Genomic DNA, 19,263 nt, shown 5'->3' on the forward strand with positions numbered 1-19,263 from the left:
TGTGTGTGTGTGTGTGTGCGCACAGTGTCTGAGTCCTCCGTGATTGGACTGCGCCGGCCCAAGCCCAGCCAGTCAGGGCAGTCCTGCTGCCTTTAGTGATGGGCAGATTTTCCTCCAACAGCAGCAGCAGCAGTACATATTACATCTGCACAATATGTGCAAAATATTTTTTGTGAATATATTGCTATGTCCTGATTGGGATATTGATTTGTTTCCAGATCAGTCATAGGTTTTTAGGGCTTTTTTTTTTTTTTAAACCTGTAACCCACCAGCACATTTCCAATATTTTCCAATACCAGCCTAAATTGCTACTTTCTGTACTCTTTAATGAGAGAAAAACTACCATTTTAAAGCAACACTGGGTAAGATTCATTATATTTTTTTGCTCTTGGGCTCCCTCTACAAATGCACAGTACGTGGGTAATTCATTTTTACAGCACTGTGCTGAAGGGGTAAGGGATTGGGGGTGATTTCCCACCCTCATCTTAAAGTTACACAGTGCGTTTTCTGCAGTGTTGAGCCTGGAGTAGCAATGACAGAGGCTCTGTAATTTTCAGGTAAAAATACTACCTAGTGTCTTGGAGACATTACTATTATAGTGTCGCAGTCACACAGCTCCAGGGACCTGTAGGTTGTGAGTTTGAGTTCCGCTCCGGGTGACTGTCTGTGAGGAGTTGGTGTGTTCTTCCTGTGTCTGCGTGGGTTTCCTCCGGGTGATTGTCTGTGAGGGGTGTGGTGTGTTCTCCCTGTGTTTGGGTGGGTTTCCTCCAGGTGACTGTCTGTGAGGAGTGTGGTGTGTTCTCCCCATGTCTGCGTGGGTTGCCTCCGGGTGACTGTCTGTGAGGAGTGTGGTGTGTTCTCCCTGTGTCTGTGTGGGTTTCCTCCGGGTGACTGTCTGTGAGGGGTGTGGTGTGTTCTCCCTGTGTCTGCGTGGGTTTCCTCTGGGTGACTGTCTGTGAGGAGTGTGGTGTGTTCTCCCTGTGTCCGTGTGGGTTTCCTCCCACAGTCCAAAAACACATGTTGGTAGGTGGATTGGCGACACAAGTGTCCGTAGGTGTGAGTGAGTGAATGTTTGTGTGTTGCCCTGTGAAGGCTTGGGCCCCCACTCCAGGGTATATTCCCGCCTTGCGCCCAGTGATTCCAGTTGGGCTCTGGACCCCTGGATTGGATAAGCAGTTTCAGATAACGAATGAATTAATGAATTACTACCTGGAGTCTTTAACACTATAGGCTAAATTGCATGATGGTGGGGCTAGCAACAGGCTTACCCCCATTCCTCCTCCTTTAAACGCTGCCTTCACAAGGCTTTGTCCTCATAAGAACGTCTTACATTGTCTTTAATTGTTTCAGATAAAATCAGCGTCCCCGGCTACACTTAGCTAAACAATTTTTTTGCTCCGCTGTCCCAGACGTTCTTGTGAGACAACAGGCAGAGCTGCAAGAGGGACTCAAACTCCCCCTCGGTCTGGAGCCAGGACAGAACACTCGAAAACACGCACGCCACCGAAACATGCTTTTTAAACGTGTTTCCTTGTGTCTGTTTATTTTCCATCTGCGTGAGAGGGATTCGCCATTGTCGGATTTAGGAATCTGCATTTCTCTTTTGTGCTGCCTGCATGTGTTGAGGAAAAATAATCCCATAAGAGCAGAGACTGCCAGCACACAGCGCAAACATCCCACTAAACGTCACACGGTTTCTTGTAGCGCACGCCAGAGTCGGTGAGCCGTGCCAGGACTCTCCATGTGCATACACAGCACTTCTGTCTAATCTGTGGAAACGTATCTTCAGATCATCACAGGACAGATATTACAAGTGCACTACTTCTGTAACTCCACAACTGATCTTATTTGATCATCTTTGATTGATCTCTGTAATGCAACCCATGCTTTAAGCCTCTTGTGGCCATCTCACTTGACCAGGCTTCATTGTCTTCATTCATCTGAATAAAAGGTGTAATTGAATGTCAGGGTAATGTCTAGAGCCTACCCTCAGTATCGACTTTCTATGATTCATTTGTAGTGTCACATTGTAGTACGGTGATTGAGGGTAATAATAGACAACCATATCGCCATAACCACCTGTAATTTTCATATAATAATTATTTGGATTTGTTCAACAGTGCAGTGAGTATTTTTCATAATACAGTGTTTACCGGCAAATGATTATAGTACCATTTTTTTTATGTAGGGCTGGACAAATATTCAGTGTCAATATTTATCACAATATAAAATGGTTCAAAAACATTGATATGATTTAAAAAAAAAAATAAAAAATTTATTATACATTATTTACAGCATGTGTCATTGCCCTCACAGTTAAAGTTTAATTACAAATATTAATATAGATTTTTTGTTTGTTTTTAGTAGTTTGTTAATGTTTTTTATATTGTACATATGGATAGTGGAATTATATTGTATCAATGTAAATTAAGACACATATCTTGATATAAATATTGGCCATATCGTCCCGCCCTAATTAAATAGGGTATTAAATATGATTAAATAGGGTACGATTAAATGAACATTCATAATTTATCGCATTTCAAAGGTTGAGAATTAATTTAATGAATGTAATCTCATGTTTTTCCATATGGTTCTTGAGAAAACCTCTAACACAAATGTTAATGCGCTTTTATTGACATTGCAACATACAATGATCTTGTGGCTGTTTTTAAACCCATCTGTGGTGTATCCAATTTCATTATTAATGTTTGTATATAGAATATCAAAACTTGATAATGTGGCAAATGATTCCAGACATTTGGACGGTGGTGTGCATTATGAAAGTGGCAAGCTTCATGTTTTTCAATCTGAATCAACATCACCAAATGGATTCCTAAGACACTGGGAGCTGAACTCCTCTTTAATATGTAATGAACTGTAAAATCTGTGCTCAGTAACTGTTCTTTGCTATAAGGTCAAATTTAATTGCTACGGTGTGGGTGTAAAAGGGCAGTTTCATTCTACCAGTTACTAGCAATCAGCTTAATTTAATGAGAAGAAGACACTCTCCTATTACGCACCTTTACACGTAGCCTGTCATGGCATTTTGCACCTCAATAGCCTGATCTTTAGAAGCTGCGTCACATTGCTAAAAACGGCAGCAGTGGTTATGTCGAACCTATACTTATTTATGTTTAACTGGAAAATAGTTTATCGTGCAGTATCGGAAACCATGAAAATCTACTAGAACATTCATGGCTTTGGAGATTGGTGAGGCCTTGTGGTGTTATTGTAGCTTAGTTGCCGGAAAAGCCACGCCGGGAGCATCTGTGCCATTTCTACATTTGGATTTGGGTACACTTAGTGGAATACTTAGGCATGCTCTTAATTTCAAGGGCCAGAAATATAAATGTAAGGGTGTGTTCACACTGGTGATTAAAGCGAACCCTGGTGTGATTGCTCTGTCAGTACCCTTCCTTGGAGTAAGTGCGAATGCTCTCTTTTGAAATCTGGATCACACTAAACAAACTCTGGTGTGATTCATTTCAAACATCTGGTATGAACAGAAAATGAACCAAACACAGGATGTAATTTCCCAAAACTAGGGCTGGGCAATTAATCGAAAATGAATTGAAATAGACATTCTGAACTTCTAATCGACATAATCTTGTCTATAATGATTATATAATTTTTTTGCAACACGGTGAATAACCTAAATGCCGACTTGAGCAGCTCGTACCTAAGAAAAACACAGCGTCTATGGTTTGGACGTACTGTGTTTTGACTATAATTAAGATAAAAAGGAACAAAAAGAAGTCAAATGTAAACACAGAGAAAAAACAGTTTCTGCGACCAAAGCACAATCACACACCAAATTTAAACTGTGCTCAAAAAACAACAGAGGAAAAAGCTCCCAGCGACATTAGAAAAAATATCCCAGCTTTAACACTGGAGCATATTTACAGTACAAGCCTCGTCAACTATGAGGTTCAAAAATACAAAAACAAAATGATCATTCATTAATGGTAATCGTGGTAAAATGTACAATTAATCATGATATTGATTTGCGCTCATATCGCCCACCACTACCCAAAACTTAACAATAATAGCTCTGCGTTACACATGAACAGTGCACCGAGGACACACCTTCTAATGCTCCTGCTCTGTTTAAAGATGTTAAACTACCTCCAGATTAACACACACAAACCTGCCATAAAGCTCAGCTTACAAGTCTGACAAGTGGCTCGCAAAATCAAAGTCGTAATGATGTTAGTTTGCTTATTTATTTATTACTAACTTTGACATGATTATAAATGTGTCGATATAGCTAAAATTATTTATGCAGTTCGGGTCGATAAGATGTAATTCCAGTGTTAATATGGAAAATATAAAAGCCACAGAAAAACTGGCAAGAACAAACAAAAATATAACTCTGTAAGCTTTACTGGTATGACCATATTCAGATACAGTATTGCCAAAGCATTAACACAACAATATTCAGTATAAAAAAACATTAAAAAATAAAATAAAAAAATGTGTGTCCCTGGCCCTAGGTGTCAGTGTGAACTCAAACCAAAGCAGGACTAAAAAAAAAAAGTATAATTTTCTTGTTTGGTCCGGACCCAGGGAATCTGAACCCACCCTCAGTCAGCATCGATGACCCCAGTTGTCCTCAGTACTGCAGCACTGCAGTCTCTCACTCTTGACATTTGCTTGTTTTTGGGCCCTTTTCTTCAGTTTTCTTCTCTTACAGTGACACCTGAGAGAAGCTTAAATCGTGTACATACATGAAGATAGACACCAGAGTTCCACAAGAGGAAACATGCTGTTTATTACATGTTTAAAAAGCCCTTTTCTAAACCCTGGAAATGGCATACGCTACAGATTTTACTGTCTGTCAGAGCTGCGAAATATTAATCAACATTGTTAGATTACACAAATAGCCTTATCCTGGAGATATTGTGTTTCTGAAAGAGGGAAACACAGGGAGGCAGAGAAGAGAGGACCGAAAGTGTGCATGTGCTTGAGTAACCGAACGGCGTGTGTGCTGTTAGTTGCATAGCAACCACATCTTACCTATCATAGTGCCTGCACATTTTGTTGTGTTTCTGAGATCAGGCTCCCCAGAATACTGCCTCTCTCACATTGTGTGTGTGTGAGAGAGAGTGCATCTGTGCCCACTTAATTAAACCAAAATCAAGAAAATAGGATTTCTGCTGGCTTGTTAGGAGTATTCTCTTCTTTTCTGCAGACGAGGAGCCCTCAGGCAGCTTTGCTGCTTCCTCCAGCTTCTGATACAAGGGTTTGGTGTGCATTTGTTGCAGAAGATTGAAATTAAACGTGGTTGTGCTCCTTTATACACGTAATGTTTCTCTGTTATGTTTAGCTGCATGTACCTACAGCTGTTCATGCTCCCCTTACTGGCACTGGTGTTGCAGTTTTCAGACTTTCTCATACACTGTATGTCCAAAAAAACACTATACTCTGTTAGCCATATTAGCATTATCATCACAGGATTTAATGGAAACTCCAGTGCATTCCTCTGCTCTTATGACAGATTCTGCAAGTTAATTAACCATACACAGAGCATATGCAAGTTTTAGTAATCATGTTATTTCACTTGTGTATTGTTTTAGAGAATACACACACAAACCACAATTTTTTTGTCTCATCCTTTTCCCCCCTGTTTGCATCAGCTGTCCCTGCACTCTTCAAGTGTAACGTGTAAGTGTCGTGACTGTCTGCCTGAATTATTTCTCTAATTTGACTTAAAGTTTAATAAAGTAGCTGTCCTTGTCTGTAAACATGAATTATTAGTGATTGATATTTCCACGTCACAGCACAGCAAAGGCCTAATTCCAAATGTCTCTCTCTATATCCTCCGTAGGGCACAGTGTTAAATAACTGTATCTACACTCACGTAGTGCGTTGTATGTCAAAAAAAAATTGAATGATCTATTGGGTTCACATTTCCCTGTCGAATTAGTGTCTAATTACTGTTTGGGTGCAGTATCTGTGATGTGCACTATGTAGAGACTATTGTGCTCTTTGGGAGGCAACCCAAGATTATCTCTGCTGGCTGACGAACAGAGCTCTGTATACAAACGTGATGCAGATAAATGGGTCAGGGGTCAATAGTTATATTTCTGTAATTTTAATGTATATAAATGACTGTAAGAGAATGTAAAATATGCCTTATTTTTTATAGCAGCTGCCTACTCAACACACGAGTATCCCAAGCTTAATCGCGTAACGCTGACGCTCTAGGTTGTTTGATTAGCCACATTGATATGCCGACACGGTGCCTGTGCCCAGTTTGCCTAACCTTTTCCAGCCCCTATTTATTAATGCAGGAATTCAGCTTCCTTCTCATTTGCCTTTTTCGGGCATTTCCACGCTTCGGACTGCTCCATAAAATGGCCGTTCACTGGAAGCTCTCATGGCCAGGCTGGTTAGCTCTGGCTTCAGCTCCTCACCCATGGCCTGTGTTGAGGGTTCAGCGGCCAGTCAGGCAGCCCCCTCTCTGGCCGTCTGACTGCAGTTATATAACACAGTCGACATCCCCCCTGAGCTTACAAGCAGAAAAAAAGTCTTATCCCTTATCCAGGCGTGAACAGGCCAGGGTTGACCCCTCCTAAATGTGTACTTTTAAAAACTGTACTATGTACACTGTATAGCAGGAATGCTTTATTCCCCTTTTGTTACTGTGTGGGCCAGGCCAGTCCTCAAATACTCCTCTAATATTACTGGTTTGGTCAGGCCAATGAGACCACAGCCTAGTGACTTTCCCAAAGGCTCATTCCCAAAGGCACCTTTACCTCCAGCTGGGCCTTGTATCCTGAGTGGTCAGCTGTGTGTGGGCCTCTGGTCAGCTGACCTGTATATCTTTTTTTTAGCTGTATTTATTTTTATTTTGTCCAAGCAGATATTTCCAGATATCACATATGATCACCTTTGAGATTGTTTGTGTATTTTTTAACAAGAACACCTACATTGTATCAACACTCATTGTCCATTTATGGACTTTGTAGTTCTACAATTACAGACTGTAGTCCATCTGTTTCTCTGTGTTGTGCTGATATGAGTGGATCAGACACAGCAGTGCTACTGGAGTTTTTAAACCCCTCAGTGTTACTGACTGTGGAATGAGATCAGACCAAAAATATCCAGCCAACAGTGTCCTGTGGGTGGCGTCCTGTGTTCACTGATGAAGGACTAGTGGACGACCAACGCAAACTGTGCATCGAAAGATAAGCTACTGACTCTGACTTTACATCTACAAGGTGCACCAAAGATGTAGGTGTGTCTAACCGAGTGGACACACTAACACCACCATCACCCAAATCATACGTGCTGTGTGGTGGTCCTGTGGGGGTCCTGACTAATGAAGAGCAGGGTTAAATGGGGATAAGAAAGTATGCAGTGAAACAGATGGACTAGAGTCTGTAATTGTAGAACTACAAAGTGCTCCTCTATGGTCAGTGGAGCAATAAAACAGACAATGAGTGTAGATACAAGTTAAGGTTAATTGCCAACCACTCTAAGGTCTCTCCTTACTGCTACTTAACTTGTTTTTACATTTGGATGGCGATATCCAGTTGTGTTTGTTTAGTGCTGTCTGTATGGATAGTTATCAGGTTTGTGTGAACACCCATATACATGTTTAATCACTGTTTGTCAGCACGTGACACCGTGACTCTGGAGTCTTGAGAGTGAGAAGGGTGGTGACTGTCAGATGCTGTCGATGTTCTGATAAGCTCCAGCTGTTGACACTAACTGCAAGAAGTCAAGATTTTTTCCCCTTATCTGCCAGCCATGCGACCTCTGCCCCCACTATCAGTGTCCTTCAGTAATTATCTGAATCCAAATGAGGGGCTGTGACCGAGCATGGGTTACATGAGTTCAGCACGGCCCGCGATGATGATGATTTATTCACCTGTCTGCCGTTTTTCCTTTGTTGTCTGTTATTTTATTCATACACTGCCTACCATTCAGGGCAGGGTGATGTGGAATAATATAGCGATAAAACATTGCATTTGTTTGAATTTTGCCCTGTTTCATGTTTCTGAGGTTTGTGAGAATGGAGACACTACCGGCAAAAAAGGACCAATAATTATATCTTAACTAGATGTCTACCTGTGAAAAAAAAATATATTGTTACGTTTGATTACGGCTGGGCGATATGACCAAAATGTATATCACGATATATTTATTCATTTGTATTGTACGCTATAATTGAGATATCGTTATGAACAATATAAAAGCAGCAGAATAACTGCCAAGAACAAAAAAGAAACATGACATCACCATCAAACATAAATCTGCTTTGTCAATATTAATATTTATAAATATTAATACATATAAAAGTTATATAATAACTTTTTAAATTGAGTGCAATGAACTGACTGCAGCATCCTGTAACATCAGTCAGTGCGGATGCTGTAAATAATTTCTATTCATATATTGGAAATATTATGAAATCATATCACTGTTATTGGAGCATTGTAAATTGTGATGTATATTGATATGGAATTATTGTCCAGCCCTAGGCATATGGACGTTATAATGGAATGTCATTTGATTGGCAACTTGTTTTCATACGGTTTAATTTCCCTCCAGTCATTAAATAACCCCTAAAACCCATCCCTAATAATCATATTTATATATTTAGAATTTACTTCCAAGACAAAAGTCCCTCAAGGCCTTAAAAGTAGTGTCCCAACTCTGCACATTGGCCTTCATTTAGTATGCAAATCGTCTCCGCCTTCATTTCCACTTACCCTTCCTTCCACTGCCCTTCTGCTGCTCCAAAGCCTAGCCCCACAAGTTGATGCCTTAATGTGTGTGATGTAAGAAACCCTGCCTGTCTGAATCTGCCCATTTGAGACTTTTTGAAACACTGCAGTTTCAAAGTGGAAAAGCTAGGCCACGATATTCTCCAAGTATTTAGCTAATGATAAGAATATTCAAACAAATAATAAACACCACACGGCCATGCTAACAATGTTAATACATTCTTTGCAATTTTAGTTGTTGTTTACAAACTCCATACCTTGTCTAAATAGCCTAAACTGGACTTCATATATGACGCACTTCATGGAACTCACTCACTCACTCTCATATTTAACAAAATGCTCCACAATGGGAGCTACATGTCATTGTTCATTACATTACAGCTACTGACATTACAGCCCTTGGTATATTCAGAAAAGCACTGTGGTGGGATTCATCACATGAACACCAACATATTGTAGTGTCATCCATCTGTAATATCCTTTCAGGATCCGGCTGCGTCGACCAAAATAAAACCAGCATGTGAAATGGGAAAGCTGACCCTAGATCAGGCCTGGAACTTTAATTCCGGTGGTGGTTGTGCGGCTCTCAGCTGCTGTCCTGCTGGAATGGAGGTCAGATTGAGGAGCAGCTGCCGGACGCCCCGAAGAAGTGTGACGTCAGCCAACATTTGTGTTCACTACAGTGAGAGTGGAATATACAGGGGCCAGAGCCGGGAGCACTGCTGAGAACAAATCCTGCCAGTTCACTGCAACACATTTTTTGCTTTATCTGTTAACGTTGGTGCTGTATTTATTTATTACTAATAATATTTTTATTATCTCCAACAAATTTTACCTGTGTAATATGGTTGTGTTTAGAGCTGGACAGTAATTCAATATCAGTATATATCGCAATATAAAATGTTTCTTTAATAATAATATGATTTATAAACACAGTTTCAATATTGTATACAGTATTATACGTCATTGACCACAGTTTATCTTACAGTTCTGGCACATATGTGTGAAAGACACAGGCATACAGGCTTTGACACAGAGATAGCAGAGCTGGTGTGCTGATTTGTAAATGATGAGGCCGAATGTTCTGACCTCAAGGGCGAGCGGTCTTTAACCTGCGCTGACCCACTTCCTGTCTGACGCAGCTGCGTGTCTTTCACTTTAGAAAAGACGAAGACAATAAACTCCACACTGCGTTCATACATGACGTCCAAATTATTATTCTGTCCACTGGCTTGTGGTCGGAGGAGCCTAAATCAACACTGCAGTTGGCTGAACGTGCTCCAGCCCCTGCTGAATGGGACAGAACCGCGCCATTTGTCTCTATACTGTACTCCAGTTAATCCACATAGGAGCTGTGCACAGACGTGCCCTCCAAGAAACCTCCTCCCTACTCCTTTTTTTTTTCACCTCGCTAATGTCCTTCGTAGACATCTCCACGTGATTAGAAACACAGTTGATTTGTTTTGGCTCATGTTTGACAGCAATTTTAAGACAGTTTTGCTAATCAGGGTGGAACAAAGCGTCAATGAAAGGGACTGTTTACATACCTCAGCTAAAATGTTCCAGTTCTCATTGATTCTGGTAATATTCAATCAAGTTTTATATATATTTTTTAAAGTCAGAAACAAAAGAAAGCTGTTCTCTGTGAACAATGGGCTGTTCACACCAGAGCTACGATGTCAACATCACGGAATATAGCCCTTTTTATACGTGAATTGTAACCCTGAAACTTACAGGATGTTACCTGGAGGAGCTGTATATATGAATGTAAATGTCCATAACATTTGTACTGCACTTTACATAGATTTATCCTGCCTGCCCTATAGTAAAATGTTGGGGTAAAGTCTGAGTGAATACATTTGTGAATAGAGCCACTAATGTTCCAGAGTATCACCATAAATTCATGCCATGCCTCTTTCATGTGCTGCACAGGCATTGCCCCAGACCTGAGCTGAGCGTGTTCCAGTTAAATGTTCAGACAACCCTAAGCCCTAGGTTTTCAGCATGCCCGAGCTTGATAAAAGCAATATTTTAGCATTCCTCCCACCATGGAAACAGTATTATATATACAACTGATTTACACAAACTGAGACACAAATAGGTAGAAGTGCTAATGAACTGTATGATACTACTGCTTTTACACACTGTTGACGTGTGGGCAGCCATCTTGGATTTCAGACTCTGGGTTGGTGAGGCGCTCAGAGTATGAAATTCCTGATTTGTGGGGGCACGAAATACCTCTGGAACTCGGAAATTCCGACATCTGAGTAAGTCACATGTCCAAAGGACAACTCCGGAACATATCCGGACCTAATTTCCCGGAGTTTAAATATGAAAAAATCTTATGTCAGAATTTAATTTGAGAATGAAAAGTGTAACCAACTTCTAAGATTGAACTTTGAAGGGTGGACTCAAACATTCAAAGTTATTTCATTGTCAGCTTTTCTCTACTGAGATGATTCCTTGTTTTAATTTTTAACAATTTAAATAACACTTTAAACTGAAGTAATCTGAGTCTTTCCACTGCACAGAATGCAATCCTTGTCAAATCCCTAACAAAAATACTCCAGTTTTCAGTAACATTTCTTTATTCTGAAAATGTCTTAAGACGATTAGGTTGTGCCATGATGCAATTGAATCATTCCTCCTAAGAATCAAAGAATTGTAAATGAGTGTTTGGTCGTTGAGTTGTTGTAAGGTCAGACATTTCGACTTCTATTCAGTAATCCCGGAGAGTTGGCGTGGGTGCAGTGCATCCACAGGTCACTGGGAGCCTGCATACAGCGCGCTCACACAAAACCGAGCAGCCTCGCTGGCCTCAGTGCACCATGTCAATTTTTAATGAGGCTGAAATTTTTTACACAGCTTCAGTGGCTCACGAGGGACATGGGGTGGGACGGGTTTGTTAGGACACACAGAGAGAGAGAGAGAGAGAGAGAGAGAGAGAGAGAAAGAGAAAGAGGGAGGGTGGTGGTTGGGGGTGAAGGAAAAGCCAAGCTTCATGATCCCTGCAGTGGATACAGGGGTAGGGGAGGGGTGTCCCATTACTGCCGACTAACTTGAGGAGGTTGGGAGCAGTCACATGACCCACTGCAGGAATGAGAGGGAGAGAGTGGGAGATTATTTTAGCTTGGACTAGTTTAGACTTTCAAGAAGTCGTTTGATACGTTTGTGTATGTGTATATTGTGGTTTATTTTTTGTTTGTTATCCTACTACATTTTGCTTTGTTCAAAGGGGAACTCCATTAAAGTTTTAAAATTCCTGCATAATTCAGTGATGAAGATGTAAACAGTCATCGACAGTGGTTTGACATGGCTTGCAATCCTCAACACGCGCTGCACAGATATTGGTCTTAAGAGTGTCATAAGGCAAAATAACAAACGAAAAACTTGTTTTAGGGCTGTCTAATAGGAGTGTTTTATTGGACAGGTTGTACTTGGGGGAATTATCCTATGCAGCAAATTTGAAGAATCCTATTTTATTAACAGACATAAATGGCAATATTAATAAACTGAGTTCATACATGTTTTTTATTCATTTATTCATTCATTATCTGTAACCCTTATTTAGTTTAGGGTCCAGAGCCCACCTGAAATTGGGCGCAAGGTGGGAATACACCAGGTCTTCACAGGGCGACACACACACACTCATGGACACTTTTGAGTCGTCAATCCACCTACCAACGTGTGATTTTGGACCGTGGGAAGAAACCAGAGCACCCGGAAGAAACCCACGCAGACACAAGGAGAACACACCACACTCCTCACAGACAGTCACCCGGAGGAAACCCACGCAGACACAGGGAGAACACACCACACTCCTCACAGACAGTCACCCGGAGGAAACCCACGCAGACACAGGGCGAACACACCACACTCCTCACAGACAGTCACCCGGAGGAAACCCACGCAGACACAGGGAGAACACACCACACTCCTCACAGACAGTCACCCGGAGGAAACCCACGCAGACACAGGGAGAACACACCACACTTCTCACAGACAGTCACCCGGAGGAAACCCACGCAGACACAGGGAAAACACACCACACTCCTCACAGACAGTCACCCGGAGGAAACCCACGCAGACACAGGGAGAACACACCACACTCCTCACAGACAGTCACCTGGAGCGGGACTTCACAAATTGTCCACAGGTGTTGACTGTCCAAGGGTAGGCTCTGGACCCACCGCAACCTGGACCAGGATGAAGCAGTTACAGAAGATGAACGAATGAATTAATTAATTAATTAATGATGTGATTATCTGAATGACAGTGATTATTTGAGTCAGAGCAAAAGAAAAGCCCAGTTTAACAGGTGCAAGGCGAAGGAGGGTTAAGTGATGCAGTGGAAAGGGGCTGAAAGATGAAAGATAATAAGAGGGGCTCCATCTGACATCTGCCTTGCTGCTCACCTGTCCCCCCCCCCCCTTCTCCCTCTCTCTCTCTCTCTCTCTCTCTCTCTCTCACACACACACACACACACACACACACACACACAACCAACCAACCAACCACAAACTGCACAGAGTGAGGAGGAGGCCCTGAAAGCCTGTCGGAGTGATTAAAATCGCAGCAGGCTTGGTGAATCATTTTTGGTTTAGATCCACATTACGCAACGGCCGTCTGTTAGCCAGCGTGGCGTAAGCTGCTGCTACTGCTGCTATAAGGCAATTCGGTGCATGTGCAACAAGAAGAGGTTTCCCTTCATTTGTTACCTCATTTTAAACACACACACACACAGTCTCTCTCTCACACACACATACACACACACTCATACATTCCTTCCGTGGTCAACAAAGCCAAAACCATTTGGCCAATAATGCACAGCTTAGGTTAGAAAGAGTTGGGACCCAAACTGGGTCATGCTCAAACACTTATGTAGAAATACTGTTTGTCCTGTGAGTCAATGCATATTTAATCAAGTGAAATAAGGCGTAACATTACCATAAATATGTTTTAAGTCTTATGTTTAAGCGTAATGTTGGTTGTGTTCCAATTGTGCACTTAGTACTATTATACAAACTAATATTTGCGCAGGCAATACGTAGTATTTACAGTGTCAAAGTTGCTCAAAATATGCTCAACAATCCACATACCTAGACCCAATCAATTTATGAGTATGGTAGTGACGGACACTGTTGTTCCAAGATCCAACCAGAAATGGACATGTCTGGAACTTCCCAAATAGTGTGCTACTCCCTACGTAGTGCACTTCACAGATTATTATACTAACACTACTACACTCAGAAAGTACACTAAATGTTAGGCGGGGGGTTGTGAAGCTTATGTTGTATGTAAATGTTTTAATTATGACATACAATGCACAATTGTAGAGCAGAGACTTATTTTATGACATACACTGTGCACTATGCAGTGTGTAGGGAGATATGAGTTTCAAGTTTATTTAAAAATAAAGTGTGTATGTATGTATGTATGTATGTGTGTATATATATATATATGGGACGCAGCCATATTGTAACTTACCTAGCAACCACCTGGGATACCATAGCAAACCGGATGTAATAAGTGCAATACAGTACATGCATGTGTTTTATTTTTCATTATGAAAGGTTCTTAATAGAATAGCAATCGTACAAAAATACAATAAAATAAAATAATACAATTCTGGACATTTTATTACACCCTCATACTTACTAACCACGTGTGGTGAATTTGAATGATGTAGGGCACATGCACATGAGGCCAGCAACTAATGATTTCTGTGATTGAATAATCTGTCAGCTGGGCTGTAAAGATCTGTGACCAATGACTGTTCCACTGAAGGAAATAACGACGGCTCAGCTCAGCAGCCATCGATGGCGACACTTCAGTGACCTGTGACACATCAGATCAGACCCTTCCAGGTTTATATAAGACGACACAATACACTACCCCCCCAACATCAAAAAGAGGCCAAAGAGGCCCGGCGTGATGGACCCGGACCATTTTAATCGCGCAGGCCCCCTGTTAGTGTTGGTGGTGGCTGAAGTACAACAAAAGGAATGAGTTATTTTGGTTTCAGAAGTTTCTGCCAGCCTCAAATTCTTGTCTGCTTCTTGAAGTCTTCAGGCCAAAACAACATTTGGCCCACAGCGCTCGGAGTTTCATTTAATCATTAATGTGTGTCCCCCACAAAGTGCACTTTCTTCTCTCTCTGTCTGAAAACACCACGCCGCAGCGATGCTGGGAATTCACGCCTCATTTCTTTCTTCTTTTCTCGCAAAACCTCCACGTTCGCCCAGCTCCAAACAAGTGTGCAAGCTCTACTGCAGACTGTGATTAACTCTCCAGGAACACACACACACACACACAGTCACTCACTCACACTCTCTTTCTACCTCTCTCACCCCTTCCTTTGTTTTTTCTGTACTTGTTTTTCTATTTCATGTTTATTCCATCTCTCTCTCTCTCTCTCTCTCTCTCTCTCTCTCCCCCTCTCTCTCTCTCTGTGTCTGTCTGTCTCTTGTCTTTCTCTTTTTCTTTCTGTCTTTGTCCCTCCTTATTTCACTCTGTCTCGTTACTTTCCCATTTAATTTCCATATTGTAGCTCTCTTTCTCTGTCACCCCATTCTGACTCTCTCTCTCTAACTCCTGCCTTCCTTTGAGATGAGGGGATTCCCCAAAGGCCCACCATAACAGTCGTACAACTCTGTGAGACACTGCACAGCCCACCGAGACCCAACAAGTTCATGCCAGCTTTGTAAACTTGGCTCAGACGCTCCGACTTAAACAAACCCCCCCTACCCAACACACACACACACACACACACATACACACACACCTCCCTCTCTCCTCCCAATCCCGCTCTACCCCCTCCTTCGAGCACTAAAAATAAGGGCGGTGGGAAAAAGGAGCTCTTCTTTAAGAGTGTGGGTGGGAAGACTCTGTCCATTTTATATATATATATATATATATATATATATATTTTTTTTTTTTTTTTTTTTTTTGCTGCGAAGGCGGAGGCCATGTTGTTTGCCTGCTGTGTTGTGGTGCTAATGCGCTCTTGCTCTCTGTCCCATTTCAGGTGTATGTGGAGTTCGATGATCTGGAGTGGGAGAAGCGTGAGTGGGTGAAGGTGTATGAGGATTTCCGGATCTTTCTGTTGGAGCAGCAGCTCGTCTGGGCCAAGAGGAAGGAGTGCGCACAGCTGCAGGCCACACGAGCCAAGCAGATACAGTGGCCCGCTCTGGTGAGTCCACTCCAGAACCTTTTTTATATTCTCCATAGGTGCTCACTCAACTAAGGGCGCAGTATCTTTATTTATCCCAGTAGTGGAAAGTATCTTTGTTGTATGTAATATTAGGTGTGGAGAAATTTAAAGCATTTTTATGTACTGTAGAATTGCAATTCAAAATCCAAACATTCTACTGCTCTCTTGTGAAAATGGCAAACTAGATGAATACTATTTATTGGTCACTGCATTTGTCACTGAGTTCTATCTAGGAAAAAGTGCTGCAATAGCATGTACATCTACTTCATAGGGATACAATTGCATCCGAAATACGTGTGACTTTTGGTTTAGGCGATTTAAAGATGGTGATTTCGAATTTTAGCTTAACATAACAAACGTCGGTTTTTAATACTATGCAACAGTTACCATTAAACGGCAAAAAAGCAGGAGTGTTTCAGTTAGAGCTGGACGATATGGGCAAAATTTATATCACGATATATTTATTTATTTTGGTCTATAGGATATAATTCCAATATCGATATGAACAAGAAAAATGACATCACCATCAAATGTATTGATATGTAATCATTGGCCAGCCCTAGTTTTAGTTTTGAGTTAAAATGATATATGTATACACCTAATACCTATTTGAGTTCTGAGCTGCATATAGACACAATGTAGGTCTGTAGCATACACAAAAAGACAAATGAAACAGTTGATTAATACTTAAATTAAATATATTCAGTCTATAATAAGTTACATCATGATGCTACATTATATATTTGACTGTGCTGTGATTGTTGATCATTGATGATTGTTCGTATAGGAACTTGGAATGAGCAGGTACCACAAAGAAAACTTGGGCAGAGTTGTATTTCACAGGGTTTGAGTACCTGTGGGTGTGTCTAATAGCTGTGCTGTTAGCTTTAGTGTGCAGTTTGTGGCACTCGGATGTGCTGATGTGGCATGAATTTCTGGATATTTACAATAATGCCTCTGTTTAAAGACTTTGGCTCATAAGGTTATTATCATATTGAGTTTTTTATTTTTTTTTCTTGATAAATCCTAGAAACATGATCAGGGAACCGTTGTGCAGTGGACGTTTGAAATGGCTGGACTTTGGAACTTGACTTGTAGGCCAAGCATACTTACTCCCAAAGTCCCTTTTTAAGTTTTACTGTGTTGTGGAAGTGAACTCTGGTTGCGCACTCGTTGTGGCTGTAGGTTTAGTTACACAAGAGGTATTGTTGAGCAAAAGTACTTCCAGCTTTATGTCTGACAAACTTTTATTCTGCTGAATGTGTGCAGTACGTAAGAATAAAGAAATAAAAAATAAAAATAAATAAGAAAAAACTCAAATTTCTTGCTTTTTAAATTTTAGCTTCTTCTTCTGTCCACTTCAGTTCAGGACAAGCTTGGGTCCCTGGTGTGTTCTGCCATGCTCCCAATGATTTCGGGTAGGCTCCAGACCCACCCTGACCCTGATCAGGATCAAGCTGTTTACAATATGAATGAATGAATTAATGGTATGGGGAACATGTGAAAATATAATTGTAATTAAGTCAGATAATGACACTCAGGTGATTATTAACAGATGATTATTTTCATTGGCTATAAATGAAAGTGGGCGGAGCCTGTAGACACTGTTTGTGATGTAGATTCTCAGAATCACTGTGGCATATTTTCATATTACCTGCACTTACAGCTGGCCTAAGATAAATGACATATTTCAACATGCATCAATACAAATTTTTTGAGAATACCATGAATGTTGTCCGTGGTCCTAGAACACATGTCTACATCTGTTTTGTTCTGAGGAGAGCATTAGTCCAGAAATGTGGGCAGGGCTAATGTTCATTTTATTTATATAAACATGACTTTATTGGATTTCTTTGGCGTCTTCAAATGTGTTTGACCTCCAAGGAACGAAGTCTTGTGAGAAGCCCTTAACGTGTCATGATATTTCTTTCTATTTTTTCCACATCGCTCACCTGTACCTATACCAGCCTTAGAGTTTGCTTAGAGTTTCTCTGTTCCTTTTTCACCTCTGTAGTGTTTGCAGACACGTGTGGTGTAGTGCGCTAATCTGCAGCTGGGGCAGCTTTTTTTTTTTTTTTTTTTTTTTCCCCCCCTGTCTGCTCGGGAAAGAAGTTGGATGCCTTTTTTGTGTCGTGTTGGGCCACAGTGGCATAATTCAGGGCTTCTAGGTCTTTTCAGCTTATATCAGCGACTCTCATCTGACAATAAAGTCATTATTTGTTCAGAGCACCCGTAGGCCCCGCTGAGCAGTTTGGGAAAATAACAGAGGGTGTAACACTAGCTGACAGAGACATGATGGAGGCGTGTGTGTGTGTGTGTGTGTGTGTGTGTGTGTGTGTGTGTGTGTGTGTGTGTGTGTGTGTGAGAGAGAGGCTGTAAAATGTTAAACAGTGCTCTCTGATGAGTGGCGCGTTGCTGAGGAAATGTGCGCACTGTTATGATTATGTAACGCCGTGCAGCACAGCGCCATCTGGCCCAGGCACAGGAGATAAGAGTTCAAAGAGAAAACGTCACACACACACACACACACGCCACACTGCGACAACCCACCATGTGTCATCATCCACCTTTCCCCCTCGAGAACATGCGTCTGAGCTATAAGCCCCTCATTGTGTAAGCACAGATATTTTTGTCCTGTATTGGTACTAAGTTATAATAAACACACACGAAAAAAAAAGAGCTTATCTGATATTTATTCATTCTACTGTGTATGGCTCTTATTTCAAAAGGTTTAGCCATGAAGATATTTTAATACCCAGCAGTGTGTTCTTTTTAAACGACAAGGCCATGCGCTCACATTGTTTATACTATCTCTTCTTTTTTCCTGTAATATACCGTTTAACTGCACAGAGATAATCTTATCTTCTATGAAAGGCAACAGCCCGGCGGACAATGATGCCAGTGTTATCCCAGGTCAATTCTGAACGGAGGCGGAACACACTTAAAGCAAAGTCAGCTCTGTCAACGCATATGATCATTATGAGGCAGGTAACAATGTTAGAGGCTGATTTTAATAATAAGATATATAGACAGCAGCCACAAAATCTTTTAAAATTCTTGCATATATGTTTTTTATCAGCATTTCACCCTCTTCTTCAGTGGTCAGGACACACACAGGACCCCCGCAGAGCAGGTATGATTTGGGTGATGGATCATACATACATAGTGCTGCTATGACACTGACAAGATGGTTGTGTGTTAGTGTGTGTTGTGCTAGTATGAGTGGATCAGACACAGCAGGGTAGCTCGAGTTTTTTAAGCCCTCAGTGTCACTGCTGGACTGAGGGCAGTCCACCAACCAACAACAGTCAG

General features: G+C 41.3%; 1 protein-coding gene across 3 annotated transcripts in view; it reads left to right on the forward strand.

Moving 5' to 3' along the window:
- Positions 1-19,263, forward strand: part of jmjd1cb (jumonji domain containing 1Cb) — a 183,765-nt gene that overhangs the window by 55,083 nt on the left and 109,419 nt on the right. For all 3 annotated transcript variants that reach the window (XM_066664894.1, XM_066664896.1, XM_066664895.1), the window contains exon 2: positions 15,766-15,930. In XM_066664894.1, coding sequence (XP_066520991.1) covers positions 15,766-15,930 — 165 coding nt within the window. The remainder of the gene's footprint in view (positions 1-15,765; positions 15,931-19,263) is intronic.

This window comes from Hoplias malabaricus, chromosome 3, assembly GCF_029633855.1.
Source record: "Hoplias malabaricus isolate fHopMal1 chromosome 3, fHopMal1.hap1, whole genome shotgun sequence".
Taxonomy (NCBI): domain Eukaryota; kingdom Metazoa; phylum Chordata; class Actinopteri; order Characiformes; family Erythrinidae; genus Hoplias; species Hoplias malabaricus.